The sequence below is a fragment of the Sphaeramia orbicularis genome, chromosome 6, assembly GCF_902148855.1.
Source record: "Sphaeramia orbicularis chromosome 6, fSphaOr1.1, whole genome shotgun sequence".
NCBI classification, from domain to species: domain Eukaryota; kingdom Metazoa; phylum Chordata; class Actinopteri; order Kurtiformes; family Apogonidae; genus Sphaeramia; species Sphaeramia orbicularis.
Window position 1 is genome coordinate 35186491 of NC_043962.1, and position 22862 is coordinate 35209352.

A 22862-nucleotide genomic window follows, 5' to 3' on the forward strand; every position below is an offset into this window, starting at 1 on the left:
TTATACTTGGCACAGAATAATCAACACTGACTTTAGAATTGTGCACTTGTTAATTTTACAACTTTTATTGCAAATTGCAGCTGCTAAGTAATTATCATGGGTGATGTTCTGTTCAACTACTGTGGAAGATACTGGCAGTTAACCAAGTAAGTGATGATGCATTCGACCATAAACTAAAACCATCAATTTCAACCATAAACTCACGACCACCTAGTGTTGATGCAACCTCGCTGTTTCCAGAGTGCAAATTAACCCAGCACCTGTGTAGCGAGGGGATTACATGAAGACTTTTCCTTGTACCTGAAATGTGGCCACAACAGTCTTCCTGGCATTTTGAAACAGCTTTTCGTCAGACCACTCAGGGTGTTCCTCATGCAGTTTGGAGGCTATATAATTGTGGTAGCGAAACCAGATGATCCCCTCTGCTGCTGTGAACATGTTCTCATTGGCCCATGCATTTCCCAACTCTGGAACCAGAAGATAGCACAAATTATAGGGAATTCTCCTGTTATACTCTGTGAATTTACATCACTATGACCACAGCAGAATAAACTGACATCATGATGATTTATAAGACTTTCATGACGAGATCCTGAGAAAAAACTAAAATTCTGCAGCTTGTTAGTTCAGCATCACATGATGAGCATCTGTGACCACTAATTGAATGATAATTTGGCTGTTTGTTTTCAGAAATATGACAACAGAGCGGTGACAACAGGAGGAGATCCTTCGCCTCCGCCCCAGATAATAACTGCACACCTACAACAACACCAGCGACAAAACACGGGTTTCAGAACACCTGTATGGCATCTTCTCTGCTATAGAGAGAGGGATTTACTGCGGTGAGTGTGACAAGCCATTTACACAATAATTAAAGAGTCATAGCACACGTCAGGCAGGGCCTCTCTTGACTCAGTCCCAAAGCAGACCAGAGTGAAATAATATTTGCAAGAAATTTTGCCGTTTGTTTTCAGCTACGTGCAGTATCGATGTCGCCACACAGAGAATGAAAATACATTTCAGCTTGATTGTTTAATGGTGTTGCTCAGCTTAATGCACAATAAACACATTGTATTAAATCCACTCCAGAAATCCTGATATGTTTTGGTTTTCACTGGGAATTTTTCTTTGATTTATATAGTTATAACCAGTTTGTGATGCTTCAAGTGACAATGTTATAAAAGGAAATCTGGTGTAAAAAATATTATATAAAGGAATGTTTTTACAAACAAACCTTTTAAAGGAGAAGTGAGTAAAGGCTGTCAGTTTAAGTGCCCATCTGACTAAAAAGAACCCTTGCTCTTGTGTTTTCATATTTTTCATTTTACACGCCATAAATGTCACTGAACTCCATAGTTTTTCAAGAGATCCCAATAACCCCCCCCCCCCCCCCCCCCCCCCCCGCCCCCCTCCATACTCTGGGAGATGTGGAAAATAAATGTGACTGTACTTTTAAATGAACTGGCCCTTTACTGCATTAATTTAGACATATTCCACTGACCTTTTCATGGAAAGCCCTGATGTTTTAAAAGCTCAGTCTGGTCCTCACTGGACTATAAAATGAACCCTTTGAGAGCAGATTTTGATGCAGTATAAAATCTCTCACCATAGAGGCCCTGAGGTCCGTGTTCTCCTGTAGACGGGTCAGCGGCGCTCCACATGAAACTGTGCCCTTTTTCCTGATTTGGCATGTTCCATTCAGAGCCTGAGGTCAAAAGGCCTCCACTAAAGCTTCTCAAAGAGTCAGACCAGGAAGCGGAGGGGCCATAGATGGAGCTGCCATCTATCCATGCTGTCACCAAATTGACCTGCATGTGTTGCATGAAATATTCTCAAATTGTGCACACAGGGAAAGAAATTAGATGGTAACTTCATGGGTAAATGCTTTTCTATCTGCACATTCCCTGCTTACACTTAAAAACTTAAAAAACACGCTCAGGCATTACAAACACCCCAACACACTAAAAAGCACAATATAATGGATAAAAACAAGTAAAACACACAAAATGACTAAAGCCACTAAAACCACAGAGCAGTCTATTTTGTGTTATTAAGAGCAGGTATTGCAGAAGGGATAAAAGATTTTTTTGTAGATGTTTTTCCTGGCCAGTGGGGTTCTGTAGCATCTTCCTGATGGCAGCAGCATGAAGCAGTGTGTGCTATGGACAAAACAAGGTTGTGATTTCAGATTGATACATGATAGTCAGTACCTGTGTGCGAGGGTTACTGGGACTCTGTCCAGACTCTTTGTCCCATGGTCCTCTCTGGAAGGGCAGCAGGACTTGGCCAGTGGCAGCGGGGTCAAAGACAGGGTCCCCTTTAGGAACTAGGATGTTCATGAACTCAGGTGGGCATCCAGGATTTCTTGAATCAAATATTTCAAAAGTAACGTGATAACCTGTGGTGTTAGAATAAAAATTAAAAATCAACCTGGGAAATATGGTTTTGTTTAGATTGTTCGATGAAAGTGCAGTATGAAATTATCAAACAATACAATTTCCCAGTTTGAGATCTATCTATCTATCTATCTATCTATCTATCTATCTATCTATCTATCTATCTATCTATCTATCTATCTATCTATCTATCTATCTATCTAATATCTGCTTTTTTTAAAATAATGATTCAAATCAACGGTAACATTAAGAGTTTTTATATCTTTAAAATTGTGAGTAACAGTGAATGTATTGGGTCCTTTCACTTGTGTTGTCTTGGTGACCTGACCTGGGATCAGTTTCTTCATCTCTCCATGTAGACTACAGTGCCCTTTGGGGCTATAGCTATAGTAACTATTCACCAAAAAACAAGGACAGCACGGTCTGGTTCCGTGTGGAGGGCAGGCCAGAGGGTCCGTCACTCAGCATGCGGCTCAGGGTCCGTGGGTTCGGCAGCAGCGGGTCGTGGACCGGCTGGTAGACTCCGTCCCAGTAATGCGCGGGCACGAGGCGCATAAGGTGAGAGCCTGCGCGGGCACAAACAGCGCGCGGTCACCAGGTGTGTGGACAGACTGAGCCACCTCCGCTCCTGCTGCTGTGGACACTGTACTCACCCACGGCTCCGCGTTTCGGATACCCCAGACTGTTGTACCAGCCGTCGAACCGGGGGACCTCCCAGGTTATTTCACAGACAGACACTGTGGGACATGCATGGAGTTAAAAAAAAAAAAAAAAAAAAAAAACTGTGATTTTCAAAGTGAAGTTCCTCTAATGAGACTGAAAACTTTGACTACTCACGGTTGGTGACAATAAGAGCAAAACAAAACACTGCACAGATACTCCAACCCGGTTTACGCAAATCCATTGATGCGAGAGATGCTTCTCAGCCAAGAGGAGTGAAGGACCCCTGACAAGTCAAAGCAAAGACCAGGAGCAGGTACTGTAGCACCTTTTGTTTGGTTGAAATGCAAAACTTTACAAAAAAAAGCTGCTGTTTCACTTGTGTTCTTTTTTTTTTTTTTTTTTTTGACAGATAAGATTAGCAAACTGCAGCCTCTCAAACATAATCTATTTTTTTCCTTTCATACTTAGACAGGAGAGCATGAAGAAGGTCCATAGAGTCTTACCTACTGTAGGAGATGAAATGTGTTGTAGAAGTATTGCAGGAGCACAGGTGCAGATGAGGGATGGTGCAATACTAAAGCCAGCATGTGCTGTACACCTTATCACAAAGTGCATGTGACCTGTGTTGCCCAAATGGGAATGGTTATCATCTTTGGATCACACCTCTTTTCCACAGCATTCCATTCAATGCATCCCTCCTCCTTTAGTGACACAAAGGGGGACCAGAGGTATAAAAGAAGTGTATGTTCCCTCATCTTTCACACTTGACTCTCGTCGCTTCTTCAGTCTTTCAGATTTGAGGTAAGAAAGACCTTTTCTCTGTTTCATCGACTGATCTTTTTCAACTGAATTTTTTCATTTAAGTTTGAAATAATTATTTTAAAATTAGGATTGACGTAGTCAATAGCACTTATTTATATTTTACTGAACTGAAGAAGATTAATTTAGTTCAGCAGATACATTTTGGTTTTCTGCAGTTAAGGTACCCACTGGCAAAGTGAGATGCTGCTGCAAAAGTTGTCATGCATGTGCTTAAATATATGCCATGTTCCACAGTTGTAATAATGTACCATCCCTTATCTACTGTAAGGAACAAGAGCTGTTATCTCTGCATCTGGAGGTAACTGAGAGCCCTGCCACTAACACTGTCTTCTCTGTTACACTGTCTGCTCTCAGCTGCATCCCTAAGATCAGGAGCCACGATGACTTTCTACGATGACATTTACCCATTCTATGTTTTACAAAGGACCTCCTTCATCTTCAGTGGCCGCTTGCTCACCATTATTCTGGTTTTCCTTGTGCTAGCTGTCAGTCTTCTTGTCATTCTGCCGGGGATTCGAGGGAAGTCTGTAAGTGCTACTCATCAGATAAACAGTTACTGCAAACACCTTCCTGGGCTATTGTCTACCTCTGTCTTGTGCTGTGTTTCATCCATTAGGTTTCCAGCACAAGATTTCATAATATTAACATATTATATGGTTTAAATTGTTTTATTTGGTCCATATTTGATCCATATTCTGTTTCTCTTCTCATCAGAGGCTGTTCTGGATGTTTAGAATAATTATCAGCTTATTCATAGGTGTGGTGATAGTTGGTAAGTTTGCATTCTTATCATTATTGTTACATCAATCAAAATGCTTAATTTTTCTACTTGCATTAATATTTTTTTGTGTCCTTTCTGCAGCGCTCAACTTTACCAATGACTGGGCTGAAGCCAGAATGACCGCTAATGCAACCTACAAGTCTTTCAGCAACGTTGTGGTTAATGCTGAGATTGGTTTGCATGTTGGACTGTATGGCATTAATGTTACACTCAAAGGTGAGTCACTGCTGTCGCTGTTACTGTGCATCGCATGAAACACACCCATATAGCAAAAGATTACATTATGGAACAGTTCATGCATACACACAGTACTATAATAATAAGCCTATAAACTGGTTTATAAAATCTAAAACTTATGTTTCTTCTGCCTTTTCTCATTTTCTTCAGGCAATCCTGTTGTACAGTTCAACGAGACAATTGACTACAATGAGATGTTCAGCTGGCAAGAACCTATGGAAGAAGAATATGAGGAGGCCTTGGAGAAAGGCTTACCCAACCCCATCCTGTACATTGCTGAAAAATTCACCCTGGCCAGCCCATGTGGTCTGATCTACCAGTACAGATACTCAGGCCGATACGCCTCCGCAACCCTCTGGTAACACACTTAACTCATCATAGTCTGAAGCTCTATCTGTATCTACTGGGTTTTAGCTGATTCTTGTTAAAATAGACATTTAAATATGTGCAAATGAATGCTTCCACAGGACTGCATTTTGCTGCTGGCTGCTTGCCAACATCCTCTTCTCCATGCCTGTCATTTTGTACGCTGGATACATGATGATGGCCACCTCTGCCTTTATCTTCTTCTCTATGGCCTCCTTCTCCACTATCATGAATGTGCCTCAGTGTGTTTTCTCAATCGGAACCAAATCCTTTGTAACAGAGTACAGTCATTCATTCTGGCTGGCTCTGGCTACAGGTAAAGATATAACAACACATATTTATGTCTTATACTCAAAGGACAACAGTCAAGCTGATGTCTAACAAACTGAATAATCTGGTTTGCAGGTGTGTTGTGTGCCATCATTGGGATTCTGGTGGTGCTGTTTTACGTTCTAGTACCAGAGAAGATCAAAGAGGCTTTCAGCGTTGGTGTTGATATTTATGAGGATGAGGACGTTTCTTATGGGGAGGGATACATCAATACAATTTTCCTTGATGGAGTGACAATCTCACCAGTGACATCAAAACTCAAAGGGGTATGTCGGGTGAGGGGGGTATAAAAAAAAAAAAAAGATACAATAGACACAATTTTCAATCAGTGCACGTTAAATTAATTTCTTCTGTGTTTTGCTGATTGTTAACTGTGATATTTGTTTTTCTTGGGTTTCAGGAACATATATGAGGCCATCCAGTTTTCCCTCAGGAAACTCCAGACAATACTTGAAAATACACTTTTGCTAAATGTGTTACAGAGGAATTTTTCACTCATGTTAATTATCTTATTATGTCTGTATGAGCCTTTAAGTGTTGTCTTAACATTACTGTAAATAGTTATATTTGTTATGTACATTGTCATGTTACTGTAGCTGTAAATGCAATGTAAAGTTGTATGGGATCCATACAATGTGTATATAACCTGATCATTATGGATTATTACAATTTACTGTTGGATAGTCTCTTCAGGAATATTGTGTCTGGTTTGTCTGTAAGCACTTGTGTTGCATCCTAATAAAAAGAAAACAAACAGCCATTCAGCAGTGAAATTGTATTGTTGAATTGATTTAACATTACATTCATTCAGTAATGTACATTCTTGTACGCTCTGGTAAAGGTAATGATCAGCCATACTGTAAGTCTTTGAAAAGTAGGTGGGTCTTTGGCCTTCAGCGTCACCGTAATACACATAGTGCCTTTGTACAGCAGAATATCTTCTTTTAATACTGTAATAGATTATCATGTCAGATTGAGAATTAATCCCTGGTCAGTATTTCTTCATAATAACATGCATATACTGTAGGAGTAATATGGCCTTTCAAACCAAGTCCTTGAGTAATCCAAAGTATTTACAGTACAAGTACAGTTTAACTCCATACACATTATAAAAATGACTAAATAAAAAATAAATGTACTCATTTATCTCTTCATAAGAAAATAATCATGACCTTAAAGCTACTTCTCTTCAACACTGAAACTCACATAACGCACTACACACAGAGTATTCACATTGTAAGGCCATTATGACGATGTAATTCAAGATAAAACCTGAAAATGAGAACTGGATGTTCTTTACAGCATTGCAACAAGAGGCTGAAAAATAAAATAATAGAAAAATAAATTCTCCTGTCCCCACTGTGCCACCTGTCCTGCAGCTTCCCTTTGCCCCCGCCCAGACAGACATGCACTACAGTGGGCTGATGTATGCAGCGTCTCTAAATGTAGATAGGCGTCTCCTGTCCTGTCAGCAGTCTGAACATCACAGCAGGCATCGTCTTCATGTTGATCTGGCACAGAAATGGAGAGGAAAGAAGCAATGACAATTACACTGTCAACTTAAGAGCCCACTTACAGTCCATCGCTTGAAACCAGCCCTAATTTAGTCTTTTCTCTGCCACCAGGGAGTCAGGAGGGACCTTGGATCCATGACTGACAGATAATGAGCTTTTATAGCTTTCAAGGATTTATATAGTGATAAATACTAGGAAATACTGCAAAAGCATAATATCTGCAAAGCAATTTATGCATCTATTTTTTTAATGGTTCACTATGCAAGAGTTAGAGAGATTTAAGTGGATCTAATTGCAGAAATGTTTTGTAAAATTCATAATTATGGTTCCATTAGTGTACAATCACATGAACTTTTTTGTTATGTCAACAGGGGGAGCAGGTCACCTTGCGTGGAGTCCACCATCAATGTGTTTCTACAACAGCTCAAATAGATATGCTTTTTCCATTTTATTGTGTGGTGTCCAGAGTTAAGGTGCATTACTGACATTTACTGTATTTAAGTCATGACCAGAATTAACATGCCCTTCACTAAAAAGCTCAGAATGGCAAAAACAAGAGATGTTTGTGTTTTTAATGACCACTGTAGTTGAGCTAAACTGTGAATGAACACCATTAAGATGAACCTGTAAACTGCATAAAAATAAATATAATAGAGCACAACTGCAGGAGGACAATGTTTATGTTCAAAGGGGTAAGGACTGCATCTCCATTATGAAGCTGATTTGGAATTATCTTACAGTGGAATATCATTGATGGCCACTAGATGCTGGCCTCAAACAGGCTAGACTCTCAGAGGCTCATAATGAACTAGTATGTGACCCGTGGGGAACCACAGGTTGTAGATGTCGGGGGGGATTGCGGTCGATGATTGTCAGAGCGGTGCAAACTGAAGACGCTTAATATTCCTGTAACTCTCCGGGCCTACTCCACTGCTGTATGGCCCCCCCGGGAATGCTGGGTCCCATGAATTTGTCATGTTTCCCCCCCTTTAACGGCGGCCCAGGCTGCAGGTGCCAATGTTAATACCGATATGTCGAGACTGTGGGAGTAAATGCGGAGTTCCTGTTTTTAACTTTTTTTCCTGTCATGCAGCGTGGTACTGCGCCTCCATGATTGTACAGCAACTGTATTCCAAAATGGCTAATATCGCCAAAAAATACTGGTCCTATCAACTTGTCTGGATATTTAATGTGGAAACGGGACTATTCCTCAACTGTAGGTACCAAATTGGCCAGGTAAAAACATCTCAATTTGTCAGAATCGTGCCAATACACACACACACGCACACACATTGACGCTCTGAGCCCTTCCAGTATTATGATATAGATTCCTCTGCAAAAAATCTCTCCAGGATTCATTCTGTTATAATTTGCTTTACTTAAACTCGGACTTAAATTACTGGCCCATTAATACGGTTTTAAGGTGAAAAGAAGGCTTTGATGAAGTTTCTGTTTACTTACAACATTTTTTTTCCTGACAGCTCCACAGTAGTTGTGCTTAAAAAAACATACACTAATTAGACTATATAAGAATAAGTTTAATAAAGTTTATTTCCTAGCATTTCCCGTTAGCGCTCCCTCTACCTCCATTTGTCCAAATATGGTCACTTCTAGCTCCAAAAAGCCAACCTAGCAAAAGCAAAACAACTTCTGGCTTTAAAACATCAGCCTAAAAGCTGGTAAAAGCAGGGTTCTCCAGCAGAAAACAGCAAAATCAGGTGCCTCTCAGCTATGACTGCAAATTTGAAGAAAAAGAAGGAAAGCTGGCCCTTGATCACTTCAGCAAACATTTTAGTGGTACAAATAAATGTCTTCTTCTGAGTCCTCTTGCACTGAGCTTTTTGTCTTTTTCCATTGGTCTGACAACATTATGATGGATCTGTCCCCTTCATATACACTTTATGGTATTTTCAAATTCTTTGTCTTTTCCTGATTTCTACATACTGCAGCTTTAATTGATTAAATAAATCTATACATACACTGTTGCCTATAGAGTTGGAAAAAAATTGTTTTCAGACACATTCCTCTTTATATTCCTATTTACACACATCAGTAATTACCTTTGACCACGTAATATGTCTACATACAGAGTCCCAGTTACACTTTATCGATTAAGAATAAATAACATAAATCACAATCATTTCATGAGAAGAGGTAAAAATATTTAAGTACAACTTTAAGGGCAACACTGTACTTCTATACTAATGCACATCCTTATCTGTATTTCTCACAAAATTTCTTTTAATTTAGTTTTTACATATTTTTTGAGCATCATTGACATGTATAAAAATTTTATCAGATGTTTAATAGTTGTGTGCAGTTAATTTACTAAACCATTCCCAAACTGATTTAATGTGTACGTATGTGAGTCTTTAAAAGCCTCTAAGAAAGAGCGATTTGTGTGGTGCAGTAATCAGTGAAAATTACCATCTTGTGGCATGAGGAGCTCTTACCTCACCCACTGAGACAGACAGGGTTTGAACAATCTTCTCATGTGCCATAGCAACAACACTCTGACCATTTATCTCAATGATTCTGTGTCCAACACGAACGCCACCTCGTTCTGCAATGCCCCCCCGCATCAGACTGCAGATCTGAGCATGGAGAAAGAAAGAAAAAACAAGGCTTGTAAGAGATTCAGGTGTCCTATGTAATTATGTGGTGCTGCTCATTAAAGCCCCCCCCTCACTCCTTTTGGTGGAGTCTTACTCACAATGCCATTCTGAACACTGAAGCCGAGCTGGAACTTAAGGTCAGGTCTCTTGATGAGGACGGTGGTGACAGGAGGACAGCTCACTATACTCAGCTTTACCTTCACGTTATTCTTCAGACCCTGGGATATGGAAATATGTAAAGACACAGTACGTAATTGACAACAAAACCCAAAAGTTTGATGACATGAGGCGGTGTAGGATCATGCAGCATCATCAGATGAGGTAAAGCAGTGGTTCTAAACTGGGGGGTGTGGACACTTCCGGGGGTGGGACGAACACATGGGGATGGGTTGCGAGTGACATCGTCGTGCCTGCAAATTTTGTTTTTGGGGGGCAGCAGGTAGTCAACGATTAGGTGAGTGGAGCTCACTTTCACTTTGTCATAGCTCTATCTACAGAGCTATATAAACCCCCCCATCCCACAAACTTTTTCGGGCATGGGGGGGGCGCCAGTTGGCTAATGATGCCGTTAGCAAGGTGTGGTTCAACAAAGGTTGAGAAACCCTGATCTAGAGAATAGTCACATTAAATAATTTCATTATTAATGAACAGTCAGGCCATTGCTATGAATGAAATTACAATTTATCTGAATTTTAACATTATTGGGAACATTTGGTGTAATATAAGTACACTAGGCAACAAAAACGGTCATTTTTTGACATATCAATGTGTACATATTGCATATTATACCTTTAAAGAATGTACTGTTTGATTTTTATTCACTTTGGATGCAAGTTTTAAAAACACATGAATCCGTTTGGTCTGAAGGTAAGTGGAAGCACTTGTCCGTATGTAAATGAAACATTACTGGGGTAACAAGTCCATCACAGGGTCTTAAACGGACACTCAGGCTGATAGATGAACCCCTTTCACACATACACTGCTGATGTGAAGATCTCTGGACATAGACTCTGCATTAAACAGACTTTACCCAGGTAGTGCCTTAGAATAAAGTCAGTTTTTGTGTGTCAGTTGTTCAATTCCATTTCCTACTGTATTAAAACGGAGGTTACAATTCCATGGGTTGCCATTCATAATTTAATAACATTTCCACAACAGCTATTATATGGAAAAACAGCACGTCATTGAAGTAGACACAGATACAATATAGCCTATATTCATGTAAATGCCTCACAAAGCTTTAACCTGTAAACACTTCTTTAGCCAGAGGAAAGCTGCAAGACAGTTTCACAAAGACTCTACAAATAAAACAGGCAATTTAGAGTCTGCATTCCAGACCTGTGTGACCTGTGCATCATTGCAGTGTGATTAAAAGAAATAATGGTTTATCTTAGTGTGAGATGAAAGTAAAACCCATTAAATCTACTCTGTGATTCACAAAAACTGAGTGAACCCAAAATATGCAATGTGCTCTGTACCTTGATAATACCCTGGCAGGTGGCCAGCGGCAGCCCCACTAGACTGGTGTCATTAATGGACATAATCTGGTCCCCGACGCTGAGTTTTCCAGAGCGAGCTGCAGGACCACTATTCAGCATGTTGGCGAGGATGACAGTGGGCAGAATGGAGCCCCAGCCGGACTCCACGATGACCACACCGAGGCTTTCCCCTTTCTGCTTCTCAATATAGAGCTGGAACACAGAAAAAGCATTTTAAGCACCTTTCAAATTTCCCATGTGAAAATTTGTCACAGCTCGTATTCATGAAAATGTCATCATTCACCTGCAGCTAAATAAAAAATGTCACACCTCTTTACAGTTGTCTGAGTTTGAGAAATGGACAAGGTCATCGTGGTACATTTCCTGGGAGTTGATGATATCGCTGTATTGTTTCTGGCTCAGGTCAGTCGGGTTGATGCCATTGGCTCGCAGGAATTCTCTGTAGGCCACACTAAAAGCCTGTCCAATGGACTGTGCAATGAGTTGTGCCTATGGGAAAGAAAGTATTTGGGGAAATCTAAGTGAAAGGCTATCACAGTATCTCCACATCAAGGAACAACAAACATTTTAAGATCACACAGAATGAAAACTGTTCAGTCCAGTTTATTTCAAATATGCCACAAAACAAACAAAAGAATCCTACCTTAGTGCTTACAAATAAAACAGATTCCAAGAACACACACAAAACTTACAACAACATATGACATCATTCACATATTCAAAAAGGAGTGGGAGGAAATGTAAAAGTGTAACAATCAGTACTCACATCCTCTGACTCGAAGACATAGCAGATCATCCTGTACTGACTCTTTCCTTCACTGGTAGAAACTGGACATTCTGAGAATTCCTCTGATGATGCCTGAGACATGCGTCTCCGTGCCATCAGAACCACAATACTGCCAATGTCAGCTATATAAGAGATGGTACGCAAGGCACTGTCCATCATTGTCTCCTGTGTGAAGCAAAAATTATGACATTAATTCTCTATATGTCTAGAAATACTGCACAAAAATGAGAACCTGATTCGATAAACACATAATTACATAATTACACAGACATACTAACCTGCGTGTCAGCATTCAGCACTTTGACAGCTTTAGTGGAGATAAACAGATCCACCTCTGTCATCATCTGAGAGTCTTCATCTTGGCTCTTTAAAATAACAACAACATATGGTTTTATTAGAAATGTATTTTGTTTGCACCTATGTGTGATACTTTGAAATCGCACTGCAAACCAAAAGGTCATTATCAAAAAGATGTATGGAAGGATTTGCTCAAAATGTATTCAACAGCTCCACCGTGTGGTAAAAAAGAAAACTACTGCCCCCACAAAATCTGTTTACAAGTAGGTCAGCTGGCAAACTAATGTACATCTGCACACTTATACATTCCAGTAATTCATTAAAAGCCACAGTAAAAAGCACTTTTTGAGCAGAAACAGGTATCTTACAAATAAATTTTCACTCTCTTGAACGTGTGAAAGTACCCTTAAGATTTAGACTGAAGTCTAATAAAAGAGGCAGATTGAAATGATTTAAGCATACAGAAAGTAATCAATGGATGTGTTCTTAGTTCTCCCTAAGAAGGTACATTACCTTGATACGACTGACAGCTTCCTGGGCCTGGGACATGCGCACAGACTTGGATGGGTTTTTATCAGACAACACCTGAGTGCAGCCAAGGTAGTTAGCAGCAAAGATGATCCCATCAATTAGATCCTCTGGCTCACAGGGACCTGGGACTACATAGCAAAAAAAAGACACTGTAATGTGCTCTAGAGAAGTATAACAACTATAAAATATTGGAATATTGTGAGATAATTACCATCCTCAAAGCTGGGGAAAGTAGCAGCTTCTTGTGTTTTCTTTGAAATAAACAAATATTGTTATTAATGGCTTATAAGTTTATTGTATTAATATCATATTGATCATTGCAATGTAGTATTTGTGAATAGGAAACTTAAAAAATCACTCATTTATTAAAGACCCCCTTCAGTTACGTGAAAATACTCTGCATGGAATAATTTGTGTTTAATAGGTTTATGTGTTGGGCTCCAGATGTTTCCTTGTCAACAAACCCACTTTCAGACTTTGATATATTACACACTTGTAAAAGTTGCACACTATATCAAACATTTATAAAATACTCCAAAATGTTGAGCTTATAAATCCTGCTCCTAGGTCTGGAAAGATTTCCGTCAAGAAAATTTTGAAAAAAAAAATGGTTCTGCACTGTGAACAAGACTGAAAAACTGGTGGAGGGGGGCTTTAATTCTAGAACTACTACAGAATACACTGGCCTACATTGAAATAGTTGTGTATTCAGTCCTTACTTTGGGAGTGCTGTTCTCCTCGGCTGGGGCGACCTCTGGACACTGAGGCCTCCTCGGCTGCTCTGGTGCCTCCTCAGGCATAACGGCTGTGCTTGTCTTTTCACCCTGTTGTATACAAACACCTTATTTAACACCGCCATGTTTTGGTTCAGAAGTTTCTTATCATCCTTGGTTGGCAATAATACGCAGGGAAGTGACTGCATAGACTCTACTTGTGGCCGAGGATTTAATTAAAATATAGTTATATTCAGATTAGAGTGAAATGATGGTAGAATAAACAAAACATTAACAAACACAAGAGATTTGATTAAACAAAGCCTATTCTATTTGTAAAAGTTACCTGCTGAGTTTTCTCTGGCCCTCGCTGTTTCTCCTCCAGAGGTTTCCTCTGTTGTTCCTGTGTGTGAGGAGGAGCCAGGGATGGTTTGATAACCTGGGGTTCACTGTCCCGACTGGGGATGGGAGGGGTCTCTCTACAAGGCTGAACCTTCTGGGGGTCAGCGGGTGGCTGAGGATGGGAATGACGTGGCGGTGGAGGAGGATGTTGCTTACTGGAACTGGATCTTGCTTTAGTCCGCACAGCGGCCTTTTTGCTGTCCTTTGACGAGGTTTTTGGACGCTGCTCAGTGCTGTTGGTGGTGCATCCTTTCATCCCAGAGACAATATGCTCAATGTCCTCTCCTGTTCCTCTTCTCCCCTGTCCTTTACTTGGCCTCTCCTTCTCTTTTAAACCCATGTGAGTCGACTCACACTTCTTGCTCGCTCCTGGGTTGTTATGGTTTCTTGTAATTCGTGTTTCATTTTCTCTTTCCCTTTCATCGCCTGCTTTTCTCATTTTTTCATTGTCATTGCCCTGATAAATGTTACTCTGCCTTTGAACACTCTTTTCCTCAAAATCTGTCCCCTCTAAATCCTCTATGAATTTGGCACCATCTAGTACTTCCTCTATCTCGTCTCCATCACTGAAAAAATACCTATTCTCTTGGCCCTTTTCCACTTTACTCTCAGCTTCATCTCCTGCAACTGGAGCACAATGTGACCTAAAGCGGTGTCCTGTTTTTTGAGGCTTCGTCTCTGGCTGTGAGACCTCAGAAATCTGTGTGCTATGATGGGGTCTGGGACTGAACTGGTCCTCAGTGCCACCACCAGTCTCCTCCACATTCTCACCTACAGCATGTTTCATATATTCGCTCTCCTCAGGACAGTACTGTTTGTAGTACCTCATGTCCACAATGCCCTCTCTGCTCAAATGCAAGACCTCATCATAGTCCTGCTCAACGTCAGAGCCCACGTTATCGTACTCAGAGCATGTGTCCTCCATGTCTTCAGGACTAGGGTCACAACTCATGTAATAGTGTTTTGCAGGAGCAGGAGGAGTCAGCTGGTCATTGTGATCATCCTCTAAGGTACAGTGTGGTTCTTCAGACTCCTCCTTGTCTAAACTGTGGTATTCCTCTTGGCTCTGTTTAGAGATTCCTTTAGTGGTGCATGGTGGAGGACTGGGAGCCAATAGTTTGGAGATGGTTCCTGGCCTTTTTCCATGAGCCATAACTGGCCCTGTAGCCCATCACCCTCAGCCCTGTGAACATATAACCAAGATAACTATAATTACAGCATTGATGCACAAAAATTAGGTTTGGTTAATTTACACTTTAGTGACTAGTTTTACTTTTGATATGACATATACCAGATAAACACTGAATACTTTATTGTCACTTACATTTAATATGCCATAGGCCACACTGAGGACAACAAAAAATCTGATATTCCAAGAAAAACTCTTATATTATGAGAATAATGTTGCTATTTTATCAATGGGAAATTTCTTAACTAAAGTATAGAAATAAAACAACCATGTAGCATCAAATAATTTAACAAAACAGTGCACCTGTTATTTAATCAAATCTTTTTTTAATGTTGAATACTATGGTGAAAAACAACCCACACCAGCTTGTGTCAGCTGGTGATTTCATCGACACTGGTAATTAATATTAAAAATACATTTCTATTGCAATCTTTTTTCTTGTAGGCTATAAACACAACTTTTTTTTCTTGAAATATTATGACTTAATTGTCACATTATCTGTTTTTCTCCTCGTATATACTTATAAAACATGGGTATCATACATCAACATGTCTACATTATATGTTTCTTAATATCAAATATTGTTGCATACATTTGTACAGTTTAATCTTGTGCCAATTCAAAGATAGTTTGGCACAAAAAGGGGTATAAATAACAACACAAACAAAAGAAAACTGGCCAGAATTTCACAGTGACTGCATTGCTAATAACATTACATATTAATAATGAATATTATAAATGAAGGGCTGAAAGTGTAAGTGTCATTGTGAACAATCCACATTGTATCTGATTTACTCAACAAACAGTGAAAGATTCTCTACCCATATGTTCAGAACATAATCCATTATCTGAGTACATCCTTGAAATAGTACTCCTTGACATAGTATTGTACATTCATTTCTTTTCTCTACATCTTACACCTTTGTGCTCCGCTTTGTCCTTGGCTCTTCAATGACTACTGATGTTGTTTTGTTATCTGTCATCTTGTCTGCTCTAATTAAGTCCTGACGTCCTGCAGAACAGGATACCACTAAAATAGTTCTATATGAGTCATCCAGTAGCAAACAATATTTGTACTTCTCCCTCATGTATAAACACAACCCTAAAACATTCATACTATAATGTTAGTCAAGATGTTAGATTTATAGACTCCAGTCATCTGATGCAGAGACAGTTTCTGTACTCATTCATTTGACATCTAAATAAAGCAAAAGGATATTTAACCTGTATTATTACATGAAACAATATGTATTTCCTAATAAATAAGTATAAGGTAATAAACAGGTTATTAAGAATGCAAATCTACAGCTCTGTTATTATCTATCATGGTTTCATTTCCATTACATTAAGAATCTGAACAAAAAAGAAAAAGAAAAATAGCAATCACACAATTTTAACATAGGGGCTCAATACAGTACCAGGCCAAACAGCTTTCAGGATAAGCTTCCATCAAGATCATACTTTCTATTTTGATGTTAAGAGGCAACTTAACGGGTGATGCCTTTTCTTAGTGATGCAATAATGGCTTTATCACATTATTGAGCACATAATGTACTGGATCTGTCACTGAGATCAGTGGTTCCCAACCCACAGAGTAAATAAAATGTCACATCTTAACATGAACCCTGTCTAATTGGCTGAACTGGTTACAAATGGTTTGTGGGTGTAATTTAGGGTTAACCCACCAAAAACAATACATCTAATAATAACAAAGCATTCACAGTGTTGATTATCTGATAATGCACAAGATATTAGTGTATTTGGAAAAGAAAATACCTAATATCAACATTTAGTTGGAATAACCATCTGAAATAGACCTCATTATGACCCTGATGGTGCTGACCTGGCACACCAGTTAAATCGATATGTTTCTCTGTCTTGTTTTCCACCCTCTGTTTCACATTTCACTCCTTTTTCCACACTGGCCTTGCTGTGTTTGTGGTGTTCATATAAAATGTGATTACGCCGAACTTTTGCCGCAGCTGCAGGGGTGGTTGTTGTGGCTGCTCCGGTTTCCACACAAGTGGACGCCGCATTTCCCATCTCCCTAAATATCGATAAGATAATCGAATAAATGTGGGGGTTTTTCCTGCGCATTGGGCACGCGGCGTGGGTCTGCCTCCACATCCACTCTGCTGCTTTTACCATCTGAAAGCATCATGTTATTCTGCCTTTGCTTCTGCTTCTGCTTCTGCTGCTGCTGCTGCTGCAATTCACATCGACCTTGATTCGAAGGCTCCAGACTGCACCATGCTGACATCCAGCTTATGGGCTGATGTTGTGCTGGAGGAGCACATCCATCCAGCTTTGTCTGCATCTCTGCCGGATCGCCCCCTATCCACCCCCGTTAGATGCTTACATTTAAGAAGGATAATCGTACGGTTCTCTTACCAGCATCAGTCCTGTGTGCGGGCCTCCTCTGTCTGGAAATGCCGTGTGCTGATCAGATCGGATCGCTCTCAGTTCGGAATGGTGATTTTTGAATAAAAGCCGCACAGCAGCCCAGGAACCTGAGTAGAAAATACACCCCCATCATGTGCTCCAGCTCCGCTCCCCTGAGTCCATCACAGCAGGAACTGGTGCACAGTAAACACACCCCTAAAAAATAACTCAGACCTGGATCATCATCTTTTCATTACGTTTATTCAATTTAATGATGCAAATATTTAACAGTGAAATTATGCAAAATGGCTGAGTCTTTGATTATACAAGATTAGATAGTAATAAACAAACCTAAATACACAGATATTTAAAGGCCATTTAAGGAAAATGTACAGTGAAAATAAGTGCACATGGCCCAGACTGCATATGAAATAGTAGAGCTATTATTGCTGCATATGTATAGTTTCTCATAAAGTAGAAATAAAATATTTTTACCTGTTATCTTGAAATGATTGTGACAATGTGATTTATTCTTGATAGATAAGTGTGGGAGCTATTTGTTGGTTTAGTTTTGTGTTTAAAGTTACTTTAACTTTTTTGCTTACTAATTTAGTTTTTTTCTTCTTTTTTTGTAATTGCTTATTTTGATTTGTTTATTTTTTGTTTAATTTTTTTTTTTATTTTTTTTATGGTTATTGTTTTCATTCTTTGGTATTTAGCACCTTTTTGTTTTGTGTTTTCTTATTGGTTTAGACCGTGGGCACCTGAGTATAAATAGGGAGCACAAAGCTAGACCAGCATGCACCTGGGTGGGCCTATGGTTTTTTACCAGAAGGTCAGACAGGATGAGCAGGAGAGACAGCACAAAAGGCCTTAGTTATTGTTTGCCTGCAAAATCTTGAAATAAACTACCTGAACTACATCTATGATATGGACATTGTATTTTTGACTGCATAAACCACAAACCCATGGTGCATCTAGTGGTTATTTGAGTTATGTTAAAGTCTTAAGTTCAGTCACCTTTAAGTTTATTTAATTTTGATGACAAATAGCTGCTACAATAAAGTATAACTGGAACTTTATTTATTTATTTATTTGTTTGTTTGTTTGTTTGTTTGTTTGTTTGTTTGTCTCAAACTTTGAAGTAAAAAAACCAAAACAAACATAAAAGCAAGAAGTCAATTACATATGCACCAGTTAATGGTCATTAATAACAGAAAAAGTAAGGACATACAATAAATCTTATATAAATGTACACATGAATCAACTCATAAACACAGTTTGAGAAGGGACAGAAAGAAGCAAAGGCTTATCTAATCCTGCCCCTTCCTTACTTTCAGTGTCAGCTTCATAACCAAATATATTTCCTTCATCAGCTATTTATCACATCAAAACAGATAACAATGTGTGTAACTCAGTATATAATCATTGTATCTAGTTAAAGGTGATTACTGATGTGTATAAATATGAATAAAAAGAGGAATGTGTCTGAAAATAATAGATTAACAATAGATTTCTTTAATGAATTGAAGCTGCTGTAGGTAAAATCCAGAAAATCCAGAATTTGAAAATATATGAAGTGGTCAGATCCATCATAATGTTTTTGAACAGATAGAAATAATAAGAGGAATGTGACAAACAACATTATTTCAACTTAATGACCAACAGTGTACAACCACTAAAACATATATTTAATATATGAAGCAGTGGTTAAAGAAGCATGCAAAGGGTTTAACTCCGCACCCCTGTAAGTAAAAGATCTTTAATTAAAAGTATAAGTAATATAATCAAACTACTGTATACTGTTTTGGATGCAATTGTTTCTCTTAGGAAGACTGTTTTGTCATCCTAAATCTCCATTATTGTAAAAACACAAATATATTACTCTGAATGTACAATCAGTTTTCTAATGCCAAAAATGCTGATGAATGACAAAATCCAATTATATAATGCCCTTCTTTTACATATATCTATATATAACAGGACATGTTCAACCCACAGAATTGCCCATTTTCCACAGAACTGCAAATTAAAAAAAAAAAAAAGAAAAGAAAAGTGGGAGTAAAAAATATTTTATATATGGTGCCATCATTGGACTGTATCTTAGTGTATTGTCCCTTTGATGTAGTGAGGTATTATGCATGATGTGCTGCTGACAAACCTGAAAGGAAACCCTGGGTTCACATGTTGAGGGTAACATTAACCCATAAGGACCTGCTTCTTCTGTGGCAGCTCCCATATAAATTTTTCTATCTATTTAATAATTCTTAATTGATTTATCACCATTTATTATATTATTATCCTCTGTATTTTTATGGGGTTTTTAATATAAATCATGCATTTTCCTATACTTAATTTTCTGATCATGTAGATGTTCATAAAAGCTTAGATTAAAGTTATGTTTTATTATACCAGAAACAGTGAAAAGTGAAGAAAAATTTACTTTTTCAACAACAAATGTCATCAACTGAGCATGAAACAAGTGTCTCCATCCACTGTCATTGATCAAACGCCATGGGGTTTTACTGGTGAATTAATGTTGTAGAAGATGACCGTGTTTCCACAGTATCTACACAGCCTCTGAACATCCAAATGGGTCATATCTGATGACCATGAAAAGATGTCAAACTGTATTTGACACAAATTAAGTACATGTATTGATAGGATCAGTGAATCAACAGATATTAAACATTTTAGATCAGTAGATGCTTTTGGTCACCAGTGGCTGTTTGGGTCTTTATGGGTTAAATGGGATCTGTTTTCAAACTAAGCAATGAGAAAAGTGAAGAAATCCTCTGATGTACCTTTTATCAATGGTCTCCTGCCTGCACCACATGTCCTTCTGTTTGGCAGAAACTGAAGTAAGCTTGATACTAACTGACTGAAAAATATTTTTGATACATTTACAGTCCGTACATCCATTAATAATAAGATGTATGATGGAAGACACACTAAACTGACATCCAACCATATGTGTGATTTTGTATCACTTACATGTAAGAGTACAGCAATATAAGTAATATTTATGAAATCATAAAGATCATCTTCCTTGTTCCATCCAGTCTGACCAAATCCAGAGGGAGGAAATAAACCTGATATTATGTGAAGTGTTATATCAGAGCTGAGTGCACTGTGTCAGTGGGTTAGAAAAATTCTTCAGTATAAATGCATTAGCCCTCTCAACTCTGCACGACGGTACATGCAGATGTACATGTTAGTGACCGGACATTTACCAGAAAAGAACTAATACCTCAGTGCAGTAAAGAGGACACTGCAGCTGAAGCCCTCAGTGTGTTACAAAGGGAATTATTACTGCAAGAATATGAATATGAGAGCAAATCTGACGCATGCATGAAAAGGCAAGTAAATACAAGTAACTGGTCAGATTTGAGTGTTTAAAGACAGAGGCCCCCTCCCATTACAAGTGAGTGACTTCACTGCAGATCTCCAAATGGTTAATAGGCAGCAGCCACAGTGGACCTGGCAGATCTCAGCTGTCTCCCTTATGCCACTGAATAAAAAGAACATAAAGCAAAAGAAAAAGAAAAAGCCAGAGAGGGGATTTTTCCGGATTTTCCAACCCAACAATGTAACCCATGTGAATCAAACTGAGCTGTGCCTCTTGATTAGTTCTCATGCTGCAGGTCCTCAGGTCCTTGTCTCACTCAACTCCAAAGGAAAAATCTGGAATACTCAGATTTATCTCGAAGGAAACAGAAAACACAAAGCTTATCATTATTGCTGAATATGCTACATTTTTATAGTAGTTTGGTGACATACTTTTGTTAATAAACTGTAAAGATTGGAGTTTGGCGTTCTTAAAATGATGAGTTCTTCTTCTTCTGATTATGATTACCTCCGCCAAGGAGGTTATGTTTTTGCCAGGGTTTGTTTGTTTGTTTGTCTGTCCGTTAGTGTGCAACATAACTTAAAAATTATGGACAGATTTGGATGAAATTTTCAGGGTTTGTTGGAAAAGGGATAAGGAAGAAATTATTAAATTTTAGTGGTGATCGGGGGTGGGGGGGCCCACGGGGGGCGCCACTGATCAGCCTTGGCGGAGGTCTGCGCTCTCCGAGTGCTTCTAGTTCAATATAGAGTTAAAGCAATGTCCAAGCATGAAAGAATTTAAAAGGAGGTACAAAGACACCATTTTTTAGAGGTACAGGGATGAGGGAGGTGTTGGGGATCGCTGGGAGATATGAAGATGTACAAGTATGTGGTAAGTGTGTGTATATGTATGTGTAGGTGTGTGTGTGTGTGTGTGTGTGTGTGTGTGTGTGTGTGTGTGTATGTGTGTGTGTGTGTGTGTGTGTGTGTATGTAGGTGTATATGTGTGGGTGTATAGATCTATGTATGAATATGTATTTACATGTATGTGTTATTGTATTATTGTTTATGTAAATCATATTATATTTGTTCATAATAATATAAAGCCAGAAACCAAATTATTTAATAGTAAGTATCAGTCATATTATGATATATAGTATAGATATGATTAGACTAGGAAGGTTACACTGGTCTACAAGGAAAATGCTTCCAGAATAAAAGTAACGAAATTTTACCACATGAGAGTCACTGATAAAGAAAAATCAAGTCAAAAATGCTGGTTGGCTGAACTTTCCAAGATACAGCCTTGGGTCAAAATGTGAAACTCAAGAATTAATGAGAGAATGGGTTTGACTCAAAAGGAATATTTGTCTCAGAGCTACAAGATCTACTTCAAAACACTGTCTGCACATTAGAATACATTCACTTTACAGGTTCTATTTAATGGAAGATTTCTAAAACTATTATATAAATGTACATAAACCAATATGTGTAATAACACTTAATCATATACCTTGAAAACATTAGCAAACCGACACTTTTGTCATTTATTTTCCAATTAATCTTATTAAAATACATAACATTTAGCACATTTTATGTCTGAAGCAAATCATTTCTAAAAAATTGTAAACCAGTGTTATTATTGTTATTAATTATATAAGGAGAAGGGGTGAGAGTTCATAAGTTATACTTCTTTTCACTCCTTTTTGAATATGCATTATATGTCTTATGTTTAAGTGTTTGATTTATTTATTTTCTTCTGTTTGACATTCATATTCGAAATAAATACATCAATAATCAATCAGTCAATCAATCAGTCAATGACGAAGATGATTATTATTACTATTTGTAGTTGTAGTAGTTGTTGATGTGTCAGGACTGAAGTTGGTTTAGAGGTGTAACTCATTTAAAGATGACAATAATATTGATAGCCTATATGAAAAATTTTCATTGCACCGCTTTGATGTAGGCATTCATACAGAATCAAAAATTAGACTTTTTTTTTTTT

General features: G+C 38.5%; 3 protein-coding genes across 6 annotated transcripts in view; 1 reads left to right on the forward strand and 2 right to left on the reverse strand.

Moving 5' to 3' along the window:
* duox (dual oxidase) overlaps positions 1-3695 on the reverse strand; it is a 15503-nt gene extending 11808 nt beyond the window's left edge. For 2 of the 3 annotated variants that reach the window (XM_030136963.1, XM_030136961.1), the window contains exons 1-7: positions 3563-3695; positions 3234-3342; positions 3050-3133; positions 2798-2962; positions 2211-2398; positions 1607-1808; positions 301-467 (exon numbers count right to left, since the gene is read on the reverse strand). In XM_030136963.1, the coding sequence (XP_029992823.1) occupies positions 301-467; positions 1607-1808; positions 2211-2398; positions 2798-2962; positions 3050-3133; positions 3234-3300 (873 nt within the window). In that variant the 5' untranslated portion in view covers positions 3301-3342; positions 3563-3695. The remainder of the gene's footprint in view (positions 1-300; positions 468-1606; positions 1809-2210; positions 2399-2797; positions 2963-3049; positions 3134-3233; positions 3343-3562) is intronic. The other variant, XM_030136962.1, reaches the window with a different exon arrangement.
* Positions 3062-6368, forward strand: duox2 (dual oxidase 2). 2 transcript variants are annotated; one of them, XM_030136966.1, is made up of 9 exons: positions 3062-3372; positions 3767-3860; positions 4236-4408; positions 4596-4653; positions 4744-4878; positions 5050-5257; positions 5367-5581; positions 5671-5861; positions 5996-6368. In XM_030136966.1, the coding sequence occupies exons 3-9, from the start codon at positions 4262-4264 to the stop codon at positions 6005-6007; spliced, it is 966 nt and encodes a 321-aa protein (XP_029992826.1). In that variant the 5' UTR covers positions 3062-3372; positions 3767-3860; positions 4236-4261; the 3' UTR covers positions 6008-6368. The 2 variants fall into 2 exon arrangements, with proteins under 2 accessions (XP_029992826.1, XP_029992825.1); XM_030136965.1 differs by having other exon boundaries at positions 3358-3372; positions 3736-3860.
* On the reverse strand, positions 6356-17661 carry apba2a (amyloid beta (A4) precursor protein-binding, family A, member 2a). Its single transcript, XM_030136964.1, has 12 exons — positions 17534-17661; positions 13898-15136; positions 13558-13662; positions 13050-13089; positions 12821-12966; positions 12289-12375; positions 11990-12175; positions 11533-11712; positions 11203-11415; positions 9823-9942; positions 9563-9703; positions 6356-7106 (listed from the first exon to the last, which is right to left on the reverse strand). Exons 2-12 carry the CDS (start codon positions 15104-15106, stop codon positions 7035-7037), a joined length of 2499 nt encoding a protein of 832 aa, XP_029992824.1. The 5' UTR covers positions 15107-15136; positions 17534-17661; the 3' UTR covers positions 6356-7034.
* Between the last annotated feature and the right edge of the window lie 5201 nt (positions 17662-22862).

Coding starts and splice junctions, on each gene's coding strand:
- duox2 (XM_030136966.1), top strand. CDS start 4,262: ATGACTTTCTACGATGACATTTACCCATTCTATGTTTTACAAAGGACC. Junction 4,409..4,595: donor CGGGGATTCGAGGGAAGTCT/GTAAGTGCTACT, acceptor TCTTCTCATCAG/AGGCTGTTCTGGATGTTTAG. Junction 5,258..5,366: donor TACGCCTCCGCAACCCTCTG/GTAACACACTTA, acceptor ATGCTTCCACAG/GACTGCATTTTGCTGCTGGC.
- apba2a (XM_030136964.1), bottom strand. CDS start 15,106: ATGGCTCATGGAAAAAGGCCAGGAACCATCTCCAAACTATTGGCTCCC. Junction 13,663..13,897: donor GGCCAGAGAAAACTCAGCAG/GTAACTTTTACA, acceptor TGTATACAACAG/GGTGAAAAGACAAGCACAGC. Junction 12,967..13,049: donor TTTCCCCAGCTTTGAGGATG/GTAATTATCTCA, acceptor TTTGCTATGTAG/TCCCAGGTCCCTGTGAGCCA.